The sequence below is a fragment of the Nerophis ophidion genome, linkage group LG11 (genome assembly GCF_033978795.1).
Source record: "Nerophis ophidion isolate RoL-2023_Sa linkage group LG11, RoL_Noph_v1.0, whole genome shotgun sequence".
Classification (NCBI taxonomy): domain Eukaryota; kingdom Metazoa; phylum Chordata; class Actinopteri; order Syngnathiformes; family Syngnathidae; genus Nerophis; species Nerophis ophidion.
The window spans coordinates 5,792,834-5,817,174 of NC_084621.1; the positions used below are offsets into that span (position 1 = coordinate 5,792,834).

The 24,341-nt window shown below is 41.3% G+C and overlaps 1 protein-coding gene across 2 annotated transcripts in view; it reads left to right on the plus strand.

Annotated features, from left to right (window-relative positions):
- grik2 (glutamate receptor, ionotropic, kainate 2) overlaps positions 1-23,663 on the plus strand; it is a 607,548-nt gene extending 583,885 nt beyond the window's left edge. For both annotated transcript variants that reach the window (XM_061914965.1, XM_061914966.1), the window contains one exon: positions 21,180-23,663. In XM_061914965.1, the coding sequence (XP_061770949.1) occupies positions 21,180-21,424 (245 nt within the window). In that variant the 3' untranslated portion in view covers positions 21,425-23,663. The remainder of the gene's footprint in view (positions 1-21,179) is intronic.
- The last annotated feature ends 678 nt before the right edge of the window (positions 23,664-24,341 follow it).

Below are 24,341 nucleotides of genomic sequence, written 5' to 3' on the forward strand. Positions count from 1 at the left end.
GGTGCGGCGTCTTCAGTAATGCGGACGTTGTACCGATCCGTTGTGGTGAAGAAGGAGCTGAGCCGGAAGGCAAAGCTCTCAATTTACCGGTCGATCTACGTTCCCATCCTCACCTATGGTCATGAGCTTTGGGTCATGACCGAAAGGATAAGATCACGGGTACAAGCGGCCGAAATGAGTTTGCTCTCCCTTAGAGATAGGGTGAGAAGCTCTGCCATCCAGGAGGAACTCAAAGTAAAGCCGCTGCTCCTCCACATCGAGAGGAGCCAGATGAGGTGGTTTGGGCATCTGGTCAGGATGCCACCCGAACGCCTCCCTAGGGAGGTGTTTAGGCCACGGGGAAGACCCAGGACACGTTGGGAAGACTATGTCTCCCGGCTGGCCTGGGAACGCCTCGGGATCCCCCGGGAAGAGCTAGACGAAGTGGCTGGGGAGAGGGAAGTCTGGGTTTCCCTGCTTAGGCTGTTGCCCCCGCGACCCGACCTCGGATAAGCGGAAGAAGATGGATTAGATGGATGGATACTAATATTTGTTTTGTGTAATTATAATGTATTATTAAATTTGATTTGCTTAAACAAAAATGTATGTGATAAAACATAATAATGAACTAATGTAAACAATTTGTTGGTATAGTTTCACGATTAAATTTTTCAAAAATTATCATATGAACGCAGCTGTGGGTGAAGCAAATAAAATGTCAACAATTGCGTCAATGTGGGCTACTACTATGTTCAGGAATGTTGCGTATTTTTTCTTCAGCGTGCCACTAGCACAAAGTCATCTGCATATCTGAGGTTGCTAACATTAATTCCTCCAACTTTAATACCATCTTGATAATTGATGTTGCATAAGATAATTTCACTCTACTATAAGTAGATCAGGAGATAGTTCACAACCTTGCCTAATGGACTGCTTCAACATTTAATAAACTACCCCAAATTCCTGTTTATATTTCTGTGACAAACAATTATTTTTCTACTCTAACTTTTTTTTCTACAGACCCCGTTTCCATATGAGTTGGGAATTTGTGTTAGATGTAAATATAAATGGAATACAATGATATGCAAATAATTTTCAACCCTTCGGTCCGTAAAATCATCAAAAAGTTCAGAGAATCTGGAGAAATCACTTGCACGTAAGCGATGATATTACGGACTTTTGATCCCTCAGGCGGTACTGCATCAAAAACCGACATCGGTGTGTAAAGGATATCACCCCATGGGCTCAGGAACACTTCCTAAAACCACTGTCAGTAAATACAGTTGGTCGCTACATATGTAAGTGCGAGTTAAAACTCTGCTATGCAAAGCCAAACCCATTAATCAACAAATACCCTGAAACGCCGCCAGCTTGGCTGGGCCAGGGCTCATCTGAGATGGACTGATGCAAAGTGGAAAGGTGTTCTGTGGTCCGACGAGTCCACATTTCAAATTATATTTGTAAACAGAGGACGTGGTGTCCTCCAGATTAAAAAGGAAAATAACCATTCGGATTGTTATAGGCGCAAAGTTCAAAAGCCAGCATCTGTGATGGTATGGGGGTGTATTAGTGCCCAAGGCATGGGTAACTTACACATCTGTGAAGGCACCATTAATGCTGAAAGGTCCATACAGGTTTTGGAACATTTGCTGCCATCTAAGCGCCGTCTTTTTCATGGACGCCCCTGCTTATTTCAGCAAGACAATGCCAAGCCACATTCAGCACGTGTTACAACAGTGCGGCTTCATAAAAAAAAAGACTGCGGGTTCTTTCCTGGCCCGCCTGCAGTCCAGACATGTCTCCCATCAAAAATGTGTGGCGCATTACGAAGCGTAAAATACGTCAACGGAGACTCCGGACTGTTGAACGACTGAAGCTCTACATAAAACAAGAATGGGAAAGAATTCCACTTTCAAGGTTTCAAAAATTAATTTCCTCAGTTCCCAAACATTAATGCTGCAAGGTATTATACAGCTTTTGGAGCAACATATGTTGCCATCCGAGTAACGTTATCATGGACGCCCCTGCTTATTTCAGCAAGACAATGCCAAGTCACTTGTTACAACAGCGTGGCTTCATAGTAAAAGAGTACAGGTACTAGACTGGCTTACCTGTAGTCCAGACCTGTCTCCCATTGAGAATGTGTGGCGCATTATGAAGCCTAAAATACCACAGCGGAGACTCCGGACTGTTGAACGACTGAAGCTCTACATCAGGGGTGCCCATTACATCGACCGCGAGCTACCAGTCGACCGCGGGGGGTGTGTCAGTCGATCTCCAGCCAGGCTTTTAAAAAAAAATAGACCTAAAAATTAGTGATCATCAATCTTCACCAAGACGTCACTTAAATGACATTCACGGTACCGGAGGGTCTTGTGAGATGACGCTGGCTGCTGCAAGATCATTATTATGAAAATATGACCGAGAGGAAGGCGAGAAACACTTTTTATTTCAACAGACTCTCGCGCCGTACCTTCCGTCAAAACTCTAAAGGCCGACTGCACATTTCCTATCTTCACAATAAAAGCCCTGCTTCATGCTGCCTGCGCTAACTAAATACAGAGTCTTGGAAAACTGGCGTGCACAAGCGATCTCTCAGAAAGCTGGCGTGCACATCAATTGTGCACGCCAGGTTTCCGAGACTCTTATTTTGTTAGCGCAGGCAGCATGAAGCAGGGCTTTTATTGTGAAGATAGGAAATGTGCAGTCGGCCTTTAGAGTTTTGACGGAAGGGACGGCGCGAAAGTCTGTTGAAATAAAAAGTGTTTCTCGCCTTCCTCTCTGTCATTTTTTCATAATAACGAACTGGCAGCAGCCAGCGTCATCTCACAAGACCCTCGGGTGCCGTGAATGTCAATCAAGCAAGCTACGGAATTTGCCGCCAATGTTTTTCTTGTAAAGTGTATGGAAGCTGGATGAATTAGATGCCAAAAACCAACCACTTTCATGTGGTATTGTACAGAAAGGACAACTTTTTTTCCTCCTCCATTTGAAAATGTGGGCGTTATCATCATTACTGTCTGATTCCAATCAATGCAAGTCATCAGAATCAGGTAATACACCAACTTATATTCTTGTCTTTGTGAAAGAAAGACATCTATATGTGTTACACATGCTTGTATTATCATTAAACACATTTAACTTGTTTACAAAAATGTCTCTTTCATAAATAAATAAATACAAATGATATATATAAATGAGGTAGATCCCCTCGAGTTGGTCAATTGAAAAGTAGCTCGCCTGCAGAAAAAGTCTGGGCACCCCTGCTCTACATAAAACAAGAATGGGAAAGAATTCCACTTTCAAAGCTTCAACAATTACTTTCCTCAGTTCCCAAACGTTTATTGAGTGTTGTTAAAAGAAAAGGTGATGTAACACAGTGGTGAACATGCCCTTTCCCAACTACTTTGGCACGTGTTGCAGCCATTAAATTCTAAGTTATTTGCGAGAACATTTTTTTTTTTATGAGTTTGTACATCAAATATCTCGTCTTTGTAGCATATTCAATTGAATATGGGTTGAAAAGGATTTGCAAATCATTGTATTCCGTTTATATTTACATCTAACACAATTTCCCAACTCATATGGAAACGGGGTTTTGTAATTAGTGATACTGCTTCACCCAAAGTCCACATATAGAAAAACTAAGACCGGTCCAGTAAAAACCGACTCTAAATGTGTACGTGATATATTGCTATACCACTTTTTGTGTCATGCCATCATGTGCGCAGGCAGTTTTCATCTTGCTCCTATCAAATTTCCGTTTCTGCATCACATTATAAGACAGCCATTCTCCCATAGTGCTAACAGGCCTTCCCTCAGAGCCGCTGGTTGTTGAGCATCGTAAAAACTCTGTAATCCAATGACCCTAAGCTGCTGCCATCAATCCAGCATGCCACCAGCAGGCAGATTTGATGGCAATATGTCCCCTGAGCGTGAGCAAAATGGGTCTAGTGTACCACATAGCCTGAGGCTACAGTCTATGGCTTTCACTGATAAAACATTTAATTTTACAGAGGGTGATGTGGGGCAAAATGAAAATCCATTAGGATCTGACTTGACGTGCAATTCAAGTGATTAATTTGCGTATTTGTGCATCTTTGTGCACTTTTCAGAACTCAGTTGCTTTTTGTTGGCACAAACTATCGATATTCATCACTTTGATTCGTCTCAAATTTCACTTCTTCTTAATCTCTGATCATATGTACAATGACCTATAAAAAAAATCAATATTTGCTTATCTTACAGCCGTATACCAAAATTATTTCGGGTAATTTTTCAACACAATGCCTCCGAATGACTTTGTAACAAACTTTGATTTGTAAGGTAAATATATTAGAAATATAATATGCATAAATATTCACTTACTTTGAACATTGAACTCAAGTTTGTCCTGTTTCTAATCTACACCATGACTGACTCTGTAAAGCAGGGGCGCTCACACTTTTTCTGCAGGCGAGCTACTTTTCAATTGACCAAGTCGAGGAGATCTACCTCATTCCTATTTATTTATTTATATTTATTTATTTATGAAAGAGACATTTTTGTTAACAAGTTAATGGTGTTTAATGATAATACAAGCATGTTTAACACACATAGATTCCTTTCTTTCATGAAGACAAGAATATAAGTTGGTGTATTACCTGATTCTGATGACTTGCATTGATTGGAATTAAACAGTGGTGCTGACAACGTCCCCATTTTCAAATGGAGGAAAAAAAAGGTCCTCCTTTCTGTCCAATACCACATGAAAGTGGTTGGATTTGGCATCTCATTTGTCCAACTTGCATACTCTAGCCTTTAAATAAACTCCCTTTTTAGACCAGTTGATCTGCCGTTTCTTTTCTTTTTCTTCTATGTCCCACTCTCCCTTGTGGAGGGGGTCCGGTCCGATCCGGTGGCCATGTACTGCTTGCCTGTGTTTCGGCTGGGGACATCTCTGCGATGCTGATCCGCCTCCGCTTGGGATGGTTTCCTGCTGGCTCCGCTGTGAACGGGACTCTCGCTGCTGTGTTGGATCCGCTTTGGACTGGACTCTCGCGACTGTGTTGGATCCATTGTGGATTGAACTTTCACAGTATCATGTTAGACCCGCTCGACATCCATTGCTTTCCTCCTCTCCAAGGTTCTCATAGTCATCATTGTCACCGACGTCCCACTGGGTGTGAGTTTTCCTTGCCCTTATGTGGGCCTACCGAGGATGTTGTGGTGGTTTGTGCAGCCCTTTGAGACACTAGTGATTTAGGGCTATATAAGTAAACATTGATTGATTGATTGATACTCGTTTTTAAACACTTTGTTATGAGAGTAGCATATGTGTGTGGCCCTTTAATGTCTGGCAGCAGGTGAGTGACGTCAGTGACTGTGCGGGTGGGCAAGCAAGTGAGAAAGCGGTCGCTGAGGGCGGGGGAGAAATACATTGGCATCAAACTCCGTAGCTTGCTAGCTTGTGCACGCTAGCTTTCTGAGACTCTTATTTCGTTAGCACAGGCAGGATGAAACAGGTCTTTTATGGTGAAGACAGGAGCTGTGCAGTCGGTCTTTAGAGTTTTGACAGTAGGTACGGAGTCTCTAGAAATAAAATGTGTTTCTCTGCGTCCGCCCTGTTAGTGATTTTTTTCTTAAATATGAGCTCGCAGCAGCCAGCGTCATCTCACAAGATCCTCGGGTGCCGAGAATGTCAAACAACTGACGAAAGTGAAGTCTTGGTATGATTGATGATTGCTCATTTTTATGTCTATTTTTTAATGCCTGGCTTGAGATCGACTGACACACTCTCCGAGATCGACCAGTCGATCGCGATCGACGTAATGCCCACCCCTGCTGTAAAGGTTTCATGGACAATAACAAATACAACTAATATGCATACATATACAGACCCTAATACGATTTGTTCAAGCTACTAGGTCATACATTATGCGGCATGTCAAGTATTCTTGTTCTTGGCCAGCTTCCTCTAAACCTCTTTGCAGATCTTGTTAAATTGTCTAATTGGAATGGGCTCAGTTTTTCGTATATCTCTCAGATATCTAGTTTGGTACCACTCAGTCCCTAAGCTGATCTGACTCATTTTGACCTGGAAGGGGGTCAACTTCTTGGTTCTTAGCATCTTTTGTAACCATCATGTTTAAATGATGGAGATCTTTGTGCTCCTTGGGACTTTCAGTGCCCCAGAAATGTTTTGTACCATTCCCCAGGTAATGTAAATTATTTCAGGACTTGATTTGTGAACAGAGAGGACGTTCTATAGACAATTGTTGTATATCTGATTGTCGTGTGATGGGTAATGAGCCAAGAAGACGCCGACAAGGAATCGTTGAACAAAAAGCTTTATTTGTTTCAGCGAGCCTCAGACTGGAACTGCAGCTTCCAGGACAAAGAGTATGGACCTGATTACTAGGGCTGTGAATCTTTGGGTGTCCCACGATTCATTCAATATCCATTGACTTTCGACAAGAACAAGAAAGTTTGATCACATTACACCTGTACTGGCTCACCTGCACTGGCTTCCTGTGCACTTAAGATGTGACTTTAAGGTTTTACTACTTACGTATAAAATACTACACGGTCTAGCTCCATCCTATCTTGACCATTGTATTGTACCATATGTCCCGGCAAGAAATCTGCGTTCAAAGGACTCCGGCTTATTAGTGATTCCAAAAGCCCAAAAAAAGTCTGCGGGCTATAGAGCGTTTTCCGTTCGGGCTCCAGTACTCTGGAATGCCCTCCCGGTAACAGTTCGAGATGCTACCTCAGTAGAAGCATTTAAGTCTCACCTTAAAACTCATTTGTATACTCTAGCCTTTAAATAGACTCCCTTTTTAGACCAGTTGATCTGCCGTTTCTTTTCTTTTTCTTCTATGTCCCACTCTCCCTTGTGGAGGGGGTCCGGTCCGATCCGGTGGCCATGTACTGCTCGCCTGTGTATCGGCTGGGGACATCTCTGCGCTGCTGATCCGCCTCCGCTTGGGATGGTTTCCTGCTGGCTCCGCTGTGAACGGGACTCTCGCTGCTGTGTTGGATCCGCTTTGGACTGGACTCTCGCGACTGTGTTGGATCCATTATGGATTGAACTTTCACAGAATTATGTTAGACCCGCTCGACATCCATTGCTTTCCTCCTCTCCAAGGTTCTCATAGTCATCATTGTCACCGACGTCCCACTGGGTGTGAGTTTTCCTTGCCCTTACGTGGGCCTACCGAGGATGTCGTAGTGGTTTGTGCAGCCCTTTGAGACACTAGTGATTTAGGGCTATATAAGTAAACATTGATTGATTGATTGATTGATTGATTGATTGTTGGGGTCACGATTCGTTTTAAAATCGATTTTTATTTCAATCCAACACGGTTCTCGATTCAAAAATGATTTTTTCCCGATTAAAAAGGATTTTCTATTCATTCAATACATAGGATTTCAGCAGGATCTACCCCAGTCTGCTGACATGCAAGCTGAGTAGTAGATTTTTGTAAAAAGCTCTTATAATTGTAAAGGAAAATGTTTTATCAACTGATTTCAACTATTTAAATGTGTTTTAACTATTAAACAAACCAAAAATATGACTTATTTAACTTTGTGAAAATATTGGACACAGTGTGTTGTCAAGATAATGAGATGCGATGCAAGTTTAAGCCACTGTGACACTATTCTTTTTTTTTATAAATGTCTAATGATAATGTCAATGAGGGATTTTCAATCACTGCTATACTAAAATTATAACTAATATTGATACTGTTGATAATATTAATTTTTGTTTCACTAATTTTGGTTTGTTTTGTGTCGTGTTTGTGTCTCCTCTCAATTGCTCTGTTTATTGCAGTTCTGAGTGTTGCTGGGTCAGGTTTGGTTTTGGAATTGGATTGCATTGTTATGGTATTGCTGTGTATTGTTTTATATTGGATTGATAAAAAAATTAAAAAACTAAGTAAAAAAATCGATTTTCTTAACATGAGAAACGATTCTGAATCACACAACGTGAGAATCGCGATTCAAATTTGAATCGATTTTGTCTCACCCCCCTACTGATTACTCTTCTGATGTCTACCCGGACCACTAAGTTACACTAAGACCCCCCCTCTTCGTAATTCCAGCCTTGGAGCCAGACAGTCAATCTTTTCGTGACCTTATTCCTTTGATCAGTTTGAGTCTGGTGAGGTCCGACCTCTATCCTCTACTCCTACCTGTGGGGGGGATTTCTACCAGATGTTGCCAATGTTTTTATTATCACTCCTACAATCCAAACCTGCATTCCATTAGGATTCCAATTGTCATGGGGGCAAGAGCCACCATTCTCTAGAGAGCTTGTGATGGACATCTGCACCCAAAGCTAACTAAGGGCATATTTCCTTAGTAGAATAATCCTCGAAATGATTCTGTGACCAAATACAAACATGTGCTTGCTCAAAATCATATAAGAAAATGGTACAGGGTATAATTTGCCACACAGGTGTGTACCTTGCCAGATTGTTTAATCAACAGAATTAAAACCAGATGTCATCCAGTTAAGGTGTAAAAACAGCCACAACACTGTTAGCTGTAACAGGGTAGACTGGTTGTTAAAGGGGAACATTATCACCAAACCTATGTAAGCGTCAATATATACCTTGATGTTGCAGAAAAAAGACCATGTATTTTTTTAACCGATTTCCGAACTCTAAATGGGTGAATTTTGGCAAATTAAACGCCTTTCTGTTTAACGCTCTTTTAGGGATGACGTCAGAACGTGACGTCACCGAGGTAACACACCCGCCATATTCATTTTCACATTACAAACACCGGGTCTCAGCTCTGTTATTTTCCATGTTTTCGACTATTTTTTGGAACCTTGGAGACATCATGCCTCGTCGGTGTGTTGTCGGAGGGTGTAACAACACTAACAGGGAGGGATTCAAGTTGCACCACTGGCAAGAAATCTGCCGCCAGACCCCCATTGAATGTACCAGAGTGTCTTTACATTTGACCGGCGATGCTAAGACAGACATGGCACAGAGATGTATGGATAACCAGATGCATTTGCAACCATTAAGTCAACGAAATCACAAAGGTGAGTTTTGTTGATGTTGTTGACTTATGTGCTAATCAGACATATTTGATCACGGCATGACTGCCAGCTAATTGATACTAACATGCTACGCCAATCGATGCTAACATGCTATTTACGCTAGCTGTATGTACATTTGAAACTACATACGCACATTTAATGCGAAACAAACACTTACCGATCGACGGATTTAAGTTGCTACAGTGTCACAAGATGCTAAAGTCCTGATCGTTTGGTCCGCACATTTTACCGGCGATGCTAATAAGGCAGCCATGCTATGGGCCACTTCATTAGGTACACCCACGCTATGGCCGAATAGCGTCAATAGCTATTCGCTCAATAGCTTCAGTTTCTTCTTCAATTTCGTTTTCGCTATCTGCCTCCATATTCCGACCATCCGTTTCAATACACGCGTAATCTGTTGAATCGCTTAAATCCGAGTCTGAATCCGAGCTAATGTCGCTATATCTTGCTGTGGTAACCGCCATGTTGTTTGTATTGGCAGCACTGTGTGACGTCACAGGGAAATGGATAGTGGTTTCGAAGATAGCGAAAATAAGGCACTTTAAAGCTTTATTTAGGGATATTCCAGGACCGGTAAAATTTTGAAAAAAAACTTCAAAAAATACAACAAGCCACTGGGAACTGATTTGTATTGTTTTTAACCCTTTTGAAATTGTGATAATGTTCCCCTTTAAGATTTTCAGAGCGAAGGACTTGATTTTCCAAATATTTTTTCCACATTCTTGTGAGGTATTGTGTTAGAATTTTAAAGGGAGTTTCATTTGAAGTAGGTTTAGGTTAACTTAACAGTCAGCAGATTATTGAACCAAGGAGGATATTGGAAAAGGTCATACAAACCTGGGTTTTAGTTTACTGGAAGGAGTGCGAAAAAGTTTACTCAGGCCCTCTGGTCAGGGCAGTATTGATGATTGAATTGTATGCTCTGCAGAAGCATGAATTAACTGAGCTGAGGCTCTACTCCAGGCTCAGCGACAGCTTCAAACGAAAAGCTTGAGCAGATTGCACACAAGGTACTTCCTTTCCGTTGGCTGGTAACTGAAATCAACGTGAAATGGGGATGGTCCGGTGGAACAGACAGACACAGAATTTGGTGCATACTTATTTCAGGGGGAGCAGCTGGCTCCAGGATAAAGGGTTTTAACGAACCATAGAGCAAAGGAAGGCTTCCTTATGTTGATTTGCTGTCTCCGTCCATCCGTCTGTCTGAAAATGGTAACCAGATGACGGATTGGTAAAGGGTTTTGGATCAGGCAAAACGCCAACAATCTGAAGTCAATTGAGGCCATAAAAAGTTAGCAACCAATGTAAGCTGAACTATCTGAGGATTCAAAAAGCAGTTTTAGAAGAACGGAAGAATCAGCATCACTGTGTTACTTAAAAAATATAAATGTTCAGTGCGGATCAGTTCAGTGGGATATTGGAGGTTATGCAAGTTATCAAAGGCAGAAAAAGGAGACAGAAGAAGTTTAATTTGCTACCCAGGCCACATTTGGCTCATTCGTTTCAAACACTCTGTGGTTGATCGGGAAGCTTAAGTCAATCAAAACAAAATTAGAATTTTAAATTTAAAAAACACAAACACATGGTATTGTGTATATCAATTACGCGTTCTACATCGCGGATTTGTGCCATGAAATCAATCAATCAATCAATGTTTACTTATATAGCCCTAAATCACTAGTGTCTCAAAGGGCTGCACAAACTACCACGACATCCTCGGTAGGCCCACATAAGGGCAAGGAAAACTCACACCCAGTGGGACGTCGGTGACAATGATGACTATGAGAACCTTGGAGAGGAGGAAAGCAATGGATGTCGAGCGGGTCTAACATGATACTGTGAAAGTTCAATCCACAATGGATCCAACACAGTCGCGAGAGTCCAGTCCAAAGCGGATCCAACACAGCAGCGAGAGTCCCGTTCACAGCGGAGCCAGCAGGAAACCATCCCAAGCGGAGGCGGATCAGCAGCGCAGAGATGTCCCCAGCCGATACACAGGCGAGCGGTACATGGCCACCGGATCGGACCGGACCCCCTCCACAAGGGAGAGTGGGACATAGGAGAAAAAGAAAAGAAACGGCAGATCAACTGGTCTAAAAAGGGAGTCTATTTAAAGGCTAGAGTATACAAATGAGTTTTAAGGTGAGACTTAAATGCTTCTACTGAGGTGGCATCTCGAACTGTTACCGGGAGGGCATTCCAGAGTACTGGAGCCCGAACGGAAAACGCTCTATAGCACGCAGACTTTTTTTGGGCTCTAGGAATCACTAACAAGCCGGAGTCCTTTGAAGGCAGATTTCTTGCCGGGACATATGGTACAATACAATGGGCAAGATAAGATGGAGCTAGACCGTGTAGTATTTTATACGTAAGTAGTAAAACCTTAAAGTCACATCTTAAGTGCACAGGAAGCCAGTGCAGGTGAGCCAGTACAGGTGTAATGTGATCAAACTTTCTTGTTCTTGTCAAAAGTCTAGCAGCCGCATTTTGTACCAACTGTAATCTTTTAATGCTAGACATGGGGAGACCCGAAAATAATACGTTACAGTAGTCGAGACGAGACGTAACAAACGCATGGATAATGATCTCAGCGTCTTTAGTGGACAGAATGGAGCGAATTTTAGCGATATTACGGAGATGAAAGAAGGCCGTTTTAGTAACGCTTTTAATGTGTGGCTCAAAGGAGAGAGTTGGGTCGAAGATAATACCCAGATTCTTTACCGTGTCGCCTTGTTTAATTAAAAGTTGGTTTACACATGCAACAATGCAAATGAGTAACACTCCCAGAGGGGAAAAGATGCAGCAACGAAACCAAACTTGGTTCCTGATTTTTACGTATGTAAGTAATGACCTACCACAAATTTGTCCATGGGATGTACTTTGCCAGATGTATGCAGACGATGCTGTTCCTCATGTCCATGCTAAAAATAAGCAGCAAGCTGCATTTAATCATTCAGCTGCTTTGTCAGAGATTTTACGGTGGTACTCATGCAGGTCTATCTGTGCTTGGAACAAAACTTAGGGTACTCCAAGGTTTTATTTATTTAGGAATTGTACTGGAATCACTTTCATCATTTAACCAGTAATCTAAATACAATCAAATTTAACAATTAATTTCAGATATGTAGGATATCCTTTAACAACAAACTCTGCTGAATTGTACTTTAACTCAATGATTATGCTCCATTTAAATTATAGTATCACAACAAAACATGTTGATAGATTTTTTTTAGCTCCGTGTTTGATGTTCTACATTTTCAATGGAACATATAACATTTTGGTGTTGTTTACTTGAGTCATATTGGAGTCTACACGTATCTCTTATGTGTGACTGCCATCATATTGCAGTCTGCATCTATCTCTTATGTGTGACTGCCATCATATTGCAGTCCGCATCCATCTCTTATTTGTGACTCCCATCATATTACAGTCTACATGTATCTCTTGTGTGACTGCCATCTACTGGTCCTACTTATCATGTCACCTTGTTTCATATAAAATAGCTTCAAGGTCGGTAAGCACAACCAGACTTATTCCGTGCATTAGGCACACCGGGTTATAAGGCGCACTGTCAAGTTTTGAGAAAATGAAAGGATTTTAAGCGGTATAGCTCGGTTGGTAGAGTGGCCGTGCCAGCAACTTGAGGGTTGCAGGTTCGATTCCCGCTTCCGCCATCCTAGTCACTGCCGTTGTGTCCTTGGGCAAGACACTTTACCCACCTGCTCCCAGTGCCACCCACATTGGTTTAAATGTAACTTAGATATTGGGTTTCACTATGTAAAGCGCTTTGAGTCACTAGAGAAAAGCGCTATATAAATATAATTCACTTCACTTAAGTGTGCCTTGTATCGGTATTGCTGATACCAGCCTGAATTTTACTCGGCATCGGATTGGTAAGAAAATCAGTGGTATCACACATCGACCGCAGGTCTGGATTGCAGGCAGGCCAGGAAAGTACCCGCACTCTTTTTTTACGAAGCCACGCTGTTGTAACACGTGTCTTGCTGAAATAAGCAGGGGCGTCCATGATAACGTTGCTTGGATGACAACATATGTTGCTCTGAAACCTGTATGTACCTTTTCAGCATTAATGGTGCCTTCACAGATGTGTAAGTTACCCATGCCTTGGGCACTAATGCACCCCCATACCATCACAGATGCTGGCTTTTCAACTTTGCGCCTATAACAATGCGAATGGTTATTTTCCTCTTTGTTCCGGAGGACACCACGTCCTCCGTTTCCAAATATAATTTGAAATGTGGACTCGTCAGACCACAGAACACCTTTCCAATTTGCATCAGTCCATCTTAGGTGAGCTCGGGCCCAGCCAAGGCGGCGGTGTTTCAGGGTATTGTTGATTAATGGGTTTGGCTTTGCATAGTAGAGTTTTAACTTGCACTTACATATGTAGCGACCAACTGTAGTTACTGACAGTGTTTTTAGAAAGTGTTCCTGAGCCCATGTGGTGATATCCTTTACACACTGATGTCAGTTTTTGATGCAGTACCGCCTGAGGGGTCAAAAGTCCGTAATATCATCGCTTACGTGCAGTGATTTCTCCAGATTCTCTGAACTTTTTGATGATTTTACGGACCGTAGATGGTAAAATCTGTAAATTCCTTGCAATAGCTCGTTGAGAAATGTTGTGTTCGACAATTTGCTTACAAAGTGGTGACCCTCACACCCCATCCTTGTTTGTGAATTACTTAGCATTTCATGGAAGCTGCTTTTATACCCAATCATGGCACCCACCTGTTCCCAATTAGCCTGCACACCTGTGGGATGTTCCAAATAAGTGTTTGATGAGCATTCCTCAACTTTATCAGACTTTTTTTTCCCGCTTGCGCCAGCTTTTTTGAAACATGTTGCAGGCATCAAATTCCAAAAGTTAATGATTATTTGCACACAAAAAATTTTTTTTATCAGTTTGAACATCAAATATGTTGTCTTTGTAGCATATTCAACTGAATATGGGTTGAAAATGATTTGCAAATCATTGTATTCCGTTTATATTTACATCTTACACAATTTCCCAACTCATATGGAAACGGGGTTTGTAGTTTATAGTCACCATAAATGATTCCCGGGCGTGGCACCGCTGCTGCACACTGCTCCCCTCACTTCCCAGGTGGTTATCAATGGAATGGGTCGAATGCAGAGGACAAAATTCACCCCAACTAGTGTGTGTGTGACAATCATTGGTACTTTAACTTAACTTATAGCCTACTCGTACACAATTAAAGTGTTTAAGGCCTATTTTATAAAATGCATCAATTGTTTTATGCATTTGTGTCTGTGAGTGGTTTACAACACCTCCTAGGGGACTTAAACTTTGTTGGTTTACTTGTTAATCCTGTTTGTTTTCATTTTACCATCAAGTTGCCATGGAGGTGGATATTAGCCATTGGCTATAACATTTTTGCATGTAAAATATGTGACATGTCAATATGTCCATTTTTCAAATCAATGAAATGTGACCTGGTCAACTATGGATGATTATTGTGTTGTGGTTCCAATTAAAATGGGTGGTTGAGCGCACAAAAAAAAAAAAAAGAATCTAAAATAAAAAACATGTTTGGATATAAACAAGAGCAGACAAGGGCAAGGCTGTAAAAAAAACTGTTGTTAAATCCAACAGAAGAGTAAATGCCCAATAAACCTCACTAAAGTTCACAGTATTAAACCTGACACAAAATCCCGGTCACTCTGCCCCCTTTTGGATTTGTAATCAAACACGGAAATAAAGACTGCACAAAGAAAAAATAAACAATCTTTGTATTTGTTTTTTTTCAGTGCAAAAATTCGGACTTCGAGTCATGCTTTCAGATGCCATTTTAGATCATGGGATGCGAAAAACGACGATACGATACCATGAATTGATTAACGTGGACCCCGACTTAAACAAGTTGAAAAACTTATTCGGGTGTTACCATTTAGTGGTCAATTGTACGGAATATGTACTGTACTGTGCAATCTACTAATAAAAGTATCAATCAATCAATCAAAACGAAACATAAGTTTAATTGAGCATGAAGCAACAAGGGGGTTCCAGTTTATTGAGATAGAACGTGCATTAAGAAGTGTTTCGCCTGTCGGTTCGATATTGGACTTTTTGTGTTATTTCTGCTTGAAATAAGCAGCACTGACACGAGCAATTCACCGATATTCAATAACTTGGTGATTCTCAAACTGTGATACGTCAAACAATCACTCGATTAAAGTACAGTGTTTTATTTTCCTATATTTAAACCCAGTGTTTCTGTTCAAACTGTGTGTAATATTGCAGTGACCGGTATATTAAATATGCTCTGCCTTGTTTTAATGAATACTTAGGCCTACTACGCTACTGTATTTTGCCATTGGTCATTATGGTTGTACTTGGAGAGCTAAGCTTTTTATGAGGTGGTTCTTGGTAAAAAAAACATTTAAAAATACAAGTTTGAAAACCAATGCAATAGGAGAAAGGGAATACTCAGTGTGATACATGAACACCGAACCAAGTGTGCAAATACGTGAATTTGCACACTTGATTACCATGAATTGATTAACGTGGACCCCGACTTAAATAAGTGGAAAAACTTATTCGGGTTCTACCATTTTGTGGTCAATTGTACGAAATAAGTACTATACTGTGCAATCTACTAATAACGTTTTAATCAATCAATCAATCAATTAATCAAAGAACGTATAAGGCATGTAACAGAGTTATGGTAACTTTTGCACATACCCGCACATGGGCTATAGTCTAATTGGTGTGTCAAACTGGTTTTCAGTGAGGGCCAAATGGCAGTTATGGTTGCCATCCGAGGGCCGCTTGTAAATAATGTATGCATTTGCTTCTGGATTGTATCATTAATCATTAGGGCTAGACAACGATTAAAATGTTTAATCGAAGTTAATCGCACTATTTTTCCGATTAATCACGATTAACTGCATTGTATACGCAAAGCTTAATAATGAATTCAAAAGTAGTGTGTAGTGCACCTTTATTGGAATATTCTCCCACATGAACAAAAGCGCCAAAACATTTGTTGTGCAAACACAATTTAAATCAGTCCTTGTTAAACAGTAGCAGTTAAATAGCATATTTTAGGAAAATCAACTCCAAAAATGTAAATACAAACATTTAAGCTTATTGCCACTGCCAGGGTATTTAAGTTATCCTGTTTGTTATGGAAAATAAATATAATCTACATACAAATCTCTGAGCCACAATCATAACATCTGAACAGGCAATTTCTGAGGTAACAGCAGAAACATTTTTTTTATCAGGGATCTTATGTTTAAAAAACCTATATTATAGGTAGTGGGCTGTTTTAGGGAATTTTTGATCAAATTATCCGTAGTAGCAATATTAATAATGTTGTGTTTATTCTGCGTAGTGCACTTAAAATAATTATGACCATATCTGGGAATTGATATGATGGGAATTTTCCGATTGTTTGCTTGGTGCTTTGATAAACTGAAGGCATCATATACATGGTACTATATTGTGATGTTATGATCCAGGGGAAAAAAAGAACTACCCTACCCAGCATGCAACAGGAGTGACGAGTATGCGCGGTAGCCCGGTATAGGTTGTGTGTCGCCATGACGGCATCTTGTATGTTGTGATATGCACGCTCTGAAAGTAAACGTTAAGAACTCAGCCAACACTCCTGGTCTGCATTATTCATAAATAGACAGACAACACATATACTCCGCGGCTTCACAGGCCGCTGGATGTAGCCGGCAAAGTATTCCCATGCTAGCTAGCCGGTCTAGCAAGCACGCCTCATTCAGTCCAAAACGGCCCGATCTATCCACATCCAGAATTGTCTGGCGGTCGTAAGTGATCCCGGAGTGACCACGCTGTAAGCCAGCCATGACATTTGCAGAATTGTCCGGTATTTTTGCCAAATGTTGCATCTTTACCAAGAGCCCCTCGACGCCATCTTGTTAAGAAAAGGCGTTAACAAAATAAAAGCATGTAAACAACATACGCAAATGTGCGATAAAATAATTGTCGGCGTTAATAGATTGATGAGTTAACTCGTAATTAACGCATTAATTTGCCCACCCCTATTAATCATATACATTGTTTTAAGGTATCCGTCGATTTTACAGTAAAAACTTTACATTTACTACATTTTACTGTAAAATGTTTTCTCTTTTTTTAATATCTTACAGTAAATGGGGAAAACTACCACTGTTTTGTTTTTTACAGACAAAGCTGGAAGTTTAGTTGCCAGATTTTTTGTGTTAAATTTACATTGGTTTCTATAACATTATATTCCATCCATTTTCTACCGCTTATTCCCTTTTGGGGTCGCGGGGGGCGCTGGTGCCTATCTGAGCTACAATCGGGCGGAAGGCGGGGTACACCCTGGACAAGTCACCACCTCATCGCAGGGCCAACACAGATAGACAGACAACATTGACACACTAGGGCCAATTTAGTGTTGCCAATCTACCTATCCCCAGGTGCATGTCTTGTTTATGGAAAAACAGTACAAGTTTTTTTTTCATTCTTGCAATGAGGTGGCGACTTGTCCAGGGTGTACCCCGCCTTCCGCCCGATTGTAGCTGAGATAGGCGCCAGCGCCCCCCGCGACCCCGAAAGGGAATAAGCGGTAGAAAATGGATGGATGGATGGAGACTTATCTGCCAGTTTTTGTACCCTAAACATAAATGTACCATCTATCCATTTACAGTAACACAACGTTAAAAACTACAACCGTAGATTTTACAGTCAAAAACTGGCAGCTCAGTCGACAGAATTTTACCACAAAAAACACTAGTAGTATTTTTTCAATTTAAAGTTGTATGCTAGGATTTTCCCTCAGAAAAGTGAGTCCCACAGGCTCGACGCCATGCTTGTAAGCTCGGGAAATATACGACAAGCTTACAGTACGGTAGGTAGGACAAAAGGAGCGCTTGATTTGCTGACTGTGACCCATGTGCAGCACAGTCTGGGTCATCCGCCTTATTAAAGTTGAATTACCACTGAAATTACTCTCTGCATTTGACCCATTCCCTTGTGAGGGGAGCAGTGAGCAGCAGCGGTGGGCGCGCTCGGGAATGTTTTTGGTGATTTAACCCCCAATGCTGAGGCATCCCATTTTACGGTCTTTTTTTTTTTTAATAGTCTTTAGAGCAGGGGTGCCCATTACGTCGATCGCGAGCTACCAGTCGACCGCGGGGGGTGTGTCAGTCGATCTCCAGCCAGGCTTTAAAAAAAAATAGACCTAAAAATGAGTGATCATCAATCTTCACCAAGACGTCACTTAAATGACATTCACGGTACCGGAGGGTCTTGTGAGATGACGCTGGCTGCTGCAAGATCATTATTATGAAAATATGACCGAGAGGAAGGCGAGAAACACTTTTTATTTCAACAGACTCTCGCGCCGTACCTTCCGTCAAAACTCTAAAGGCCGACTGCACATTTCCTATCTTCACAATAAAAGCCCTGCTTCATGCTGCCTGCGCTAACTAAATACAGAGTCTCGGAAAACTGGCGTGCACAAGCGATCCCTCAGAAAGCTGGCGTGCACATCACTTGTGCACGCCAGCTTTCCGAGACTCTTATTTTGTTATTTGCAAATAATCACTACCTTAGAATTTAATGGCAGCAACACATTGCAAAAAAGTTGGCACAGGGGCATTTTTACCACTGTGTTACATGGCCTTTCCTTTTTATAAAACTCAGTAAACGTTTGGGAACTGAGGATATCAATTTTTGAAGCTTTTCAGGTGGAATTATTCCCCATTCTTGCTTGATGTACAGCTTAAGTTGTTCAACAGTTCGAGGTCTCCGTTGTCGTATTTTAGGCTTCATAATAACCCATTTTCAATGGGGGACAGGTCTGGACTACATGCAGGCCAGTTTTACTACGAAGCCACGCTGTTGTAACACGTGCAGAATGTGGATTGGCATTGTCTTGTTGAAATAAGCAGAGGCGTCCATGAAAAAGACCGTAGGTGGTGAAATCCCTAAGTTCCTTGCAATAGCTCACTGAGAAACGTTGTTCTTAAACTGTTCGACAATTTGCTCGCACATTTTTTCACAAAGTGGTGACCCTTCCCCAATCCGTTTTTGTGAATGACTGAGCAATTCACGGAAGCCGTTTTTATACCCAATCATGGCACCCACCTGTTCCCAATTAGCCTGTTCACCCGTGGGATGTTCCATATAAGTGTTTGATGAGCATTCCTCAACTTTCTCAGTCTTTTCTGCCACTTGTACCAGCTTTTTGTAAACAAGTTGCAGGAATCAAATTCCAAATTAGCTAAAATTTGCAAAAAATAAAGTTTAGCAGTTCGAACGTTAAGTGTCGTGTCTTTGCAGTCTATTCAATTGAATATAGGTCGAAAAGGATTTGCGAATCATTGTATTCTGTTTTTATTTACCATTTACACAACGTGCCAACTTTACTGGTTTTGTAGGATAGAAAATGGAAGATGTGGAGAGATATCTAGCTAGCATCCATCCCATTGGCAAGCCCTTCATGCATCTTTTTATTTCTCAAGATTCATCCCATTTGACCATCTTTTTTTTTTTAATACAGTGGGGCAAAAAAGTATTTAGTCAGCCAGCGATTGTGCAAGTTCTCCCACTTAAAAAGATGACAGAGGTCTGTCATTTTCATCATAGGTACACTTCAACTGTGAGAGACAGAATGTGAAAAAAAAATCCAGGAATTCACATTGTAGGAATTTTAAAGAATTTATTTGTAAATTATGGTGGAAAATAAGTATTTGGTCAACCATTCAAAGCTCTCACTGATGGGAGGAGGTTTTGCCTCAAAATTTCACAATTCATGGCTCTATTCATTCTTTCCTTAACGCGGATCAATCGTCCTGTCCCCTTAGCAGAAAAACAGCCTCAAAGCATTATGTTTCCACCCCCATGCTTCGCAGGAGGTATGGTGTTCTTGGGATGCTACTCAGTATTCTTCTTCCTCCAAACACGACGAGTTGAGTTTATACCAAAATGGATACATGGATGATACTGCAGAGGATCTCTGGCTCTCACAGACCTCCAACTTCTTCTTTAGGAAGCTTTTCTGTCCTCCACTCGTTAGCTGTATTAATGGCACTTGTTTGAACTCGTTATCTTTGTAACAGACACCTCTCCACAGTCTCAAACAATCAGACTCCAAACTCCACTATGGCCAAGACCAAAGAGCAGTCGAAGGACACCAGGAAAAGAATTGTAGTGTGAAGTGAAGTGAATTATATTTATATAGCGCTTTTCTCTAGTGACTCAAAGCGCTTTACATAGTGAAACCCAATATCTAAGTTACATTCAAACCAGTGTGGGTGGCACTGGGAGCAGGTGGGTAAAGTGTCTTGCCCAAGGACACAACGGCAGTGACTAGGATGGCGGAAGCGGGAATCGAACCTGCAACCCTCAGGTTGCTGGCACGGCCACTCAACCAACTGAGCTATACCGCCCGGACCTGCACCGGACTGGGAAGAGTGAATCTACAATAGGCAAGCAGGGAATCAAATCCTGCAGTGCCAGACGTGTCCCCCTGCTTAAGCCAGTGCATGTCCAGGCCCGTCTGAAGTTTCCCAGAGATCACAAGGGAGAATGTCATGTCGTCAGATGAAACCAAAATAGAACTTTTTGGTATAAACTCAACTCGTGGTGTTTGGAGGAAGAAGAATACTGAGTTGCATCCTAAGAACACCACACCTACTGTGAAGCATGGGGGTGGAAACATCATGCTTTTGGGCTGTTTTTCTGCTAAGGGGACAGGAGGATTGATCCGTGTTAAGGAAAGAATGAATGGGGCCATGTATCGTGAGATTTTGAGCCAAAACCTCCTTCCATCAGTGAGAGCTTTGAATGGTTGACCATAATTTACAAATAAATTCTTTTAAATTCCTACAATGTGAATTCCTGGATTTTTTTCTCCACATTCAGTCTCTCACAGTTGAAGTGTACCTATGATGAAAATTACAGACCTCTGTCATCGTTTTAAGTGGGAGAACTTGCACAATCGGTGGCTGACTAAATACTTTTTTAGCCCCACTGTGTGTATACAAAACAACCAAATAACATAAGTCTTTGTTTGCTAATGTAACCTGGCCAGCAGCAGTTGTCCTAAATAGTCTTAAACTTTTGTGTTGTCCCTATTTTTATCCTCAGAGGTCATTTTGCAGTGCCATGGTGGACGAGCTGAGGGTCTCACTGAAGTGCCAGCGCCGCCTCAAACACAAGCCTCAGCCAGCCGTCATGGTGAAAACGGAGGAGGTTATCAACATGCACACGTTCAACGACCGCAGACTGCCAGGGAAAGAGACCATGGCATGAAATGGGAATCACTTTCTCACCCTCACCTTTGCAATGAGGTGTGTAGAGACACTTGGGGGAAGTGTAGGGGGAATTGGTAAAAAAAAAACAAAAAAAAAATTAAAAGGACATGCCGGTTATTTTTGGAGAGTACGTTGACAAAGAGTCATACTTATTACTTAAGGATAAAGCTTGGATTCAAACATATTTCCTGTGGAAATAACTTGAACCGAAGTGACGTTTCAGCAAGTTACCTCATCGTTCTTACTACAATAAAGTCGACCACAGGCAGCAGAGTTGTCAAAGCTAAACAAAATGCGGGATGAGAGGCTGGCAATATTCAACTTTTAGGAGGAATGGACCTATCGTCTTCAGTCGATAATTACCCTGCTTTAAAGGGGAACATCATCACCAAACCTATGTAAGCGTCAATATATACCTTGACGTTGCAGAAAAAAGACCATGTATTTTTTTAAACGATTTCCGAACTCTAAATGGGTGAATTTTCGGCAAATTAAACGCCTTTCTGTTTACCGGTCTTTTAGCGATGACGTCACCGAGGTAACACACCCGCCATATTCATTTTCACATTACAAACACCGGGTCTCAGCTCTGTTATTTTGACTATTTTTTGGAACCTTGGAGACATCATGCCTCGTCGGTGTGTTGTCGGAGGCTGTAAGAACACTAACAGGGAGGGATTCAAGTTGCACCGCCGGCAAGAAATCTGCCGCCAGACCCCCATTGAATGTACCAGAGTGTCTTCACATTTGCCCGGCGATGCTATGACAGACATGGCACAGAGATGTATGGATAACCTGCAGATGCATTTGCAACCATTAAGTCAACGAAATCACAAAGGTGAGTTTTGTTGATGTTGTTGACTTATGTGCTAATCAGACATATTTGGTCACGGCATGACTGCCAGCTAATCGATGCTAACATGCTACGCTAATCGATGCTAACATGCTATTTACGCTAGCTGTATGTACATTTGAAACTAGATACCCACATTTAATGCGAAACAAACACTTACCAATCGACGGATTTAAGTTGCTGCAGTGTCACAAGATGCGAAAGTCCTGATCGTTTGGTCCGCACATTTTACCGGCGATGCTAATAAGGCAGCCATGCTATGGGCCACTTCATTAGGTACACCCACGCTATGGCCGAATAGCGTCGATAGCTATTCGCTCAATAGCTTCAATTTCGTCTTCGATTTCGTTTTTCGCTATCTGCCTCCATACTCCGACCATCTGTTTCAATACATGCGTAATCTGTTGAATCGCTGAAATCCGAGTCTGAATCCGAGCTAACGTCGCTATATCTTGCTGTGGTAACCGCCATGTTGTTTGTATTGGCAGCACTGTATGACGTCACAGGGAAATGGAGAGTGGTTTCGAAGATAGCGAAAATAAGGCACTTTAAAGCTTTATTTAGGGATATTCCGAGACCGGTAAAATTTTGAAAAAAAACTTCGAAAAATACAACAAGCCACTGGGAACTGATTTGTCTTGTTTTTAACCCTTTTGAAATTGTGATAATGTTCCCCTTTAAAAAAAAAAAAACTAAACTGCTGTGACCACAGAGAAATTCTATTTAGGCGGACCACAAACGAACGTGGAATTATTTGTCGAACACGAATAAAGGACGCAAAACAGGCTCTCAACAACAAAGACGACAGTGGGCTGATTTCGAAAAAATGTATAAGGAAGTATCGCTTAGTCACATACTGTAACTGACCAAGAAAAGTATGTATTGTATATCATCCATCAGGCAATAAGTGATATCATTTCTTTGTGTTTCAGAGTACTAACACTTTCAAAAAATGTAGTGTGTGGATGCAGAGGATGCAGAGTTGCTATATAAACAAAAGGATGCATGGTTTAGGGGCTATATAGCAAGCTGTTAAGTTCCATGTATTGTATGAGCCTGTAGTCGCTTATAAGGATCCATGAAGTGCACACGTTAACTTAAAAGTTTGGACAACTTTTTTTGGGGATGTGAACGGCACAGCTTTGTTTGAATTCACACAATGCCACTAATAATAAACTGTATTTATTCAAAGTATTTATTGATTTATTTATGGAATTTCTTGTTTTTACCTCAACGGACTGGATTTTCACTGCGTCGGTAACTCGTACGTCCATTTCTGTGAGTATTCAACATTTTACTTCCATTTGCTTAGTGGAACGTCTCCGATTTGTTTTGTACTTCTGTGGCTTTCCCCCCCCTCCCCCTCAGTTTATTTTACAGCAAATCTAACATTTATGTGCATATACAGTTTCTAAGTAAAAGTGTTTTGTATAAAAGAGAATCAAACTTTTGTAATGGTTTTTACCAATGTGACCAAGTTTCATTCAAGACAGTAGACTGATACTGCAGGCTTTCACACCCATTGAACTGGCACACACAACAACAGCAGCACAGAGTACACACCCCCTCACTCTGATATATGGACTCTGTTTTCCAACAGTGTGACAAGTATTCATGTTTTGGAGGAGCAAACTACTTTTTTATCATGTAAAAGGACATATAGAAAAGAACGATATTTTTACTCCCCACGAGACTGCTAATGCTTAATCATTCTGCAATCCTGTTTTATGATACTTAGGACTGCCCAACTGTGTGTAAAGGGTTAAAAAAAAAAAAAAAAAAAAAAAAAAGATGTATTTGAAAAAGAAAATATGAATGAATATGAATTTGTTGTGAAAACTAAATTTATTACACACAGTTCACCCTTTGAAGTTGATGGACACATTTAAAGCAAATAAAGTATTCACATAGTATACACATTTGCCTTGTTGTTCATTCTGTGTACATTCATTTGAACATGGAGAGACTGTTGAAATATCAATCTTTCGCTTATCAGAGGTCGGGTCGCGGGAGCAACAGCCTAAGCAGGGAAACCCAGACTTCCCTCTCCCCAGCCACTTCGTCTAGCTCTTCCCGGGGGATCCCGAGGCGTTCCCAGGCCAGCCGGGAGACATAGTCTTCCCAACGTGTCCTGGGTCTTCT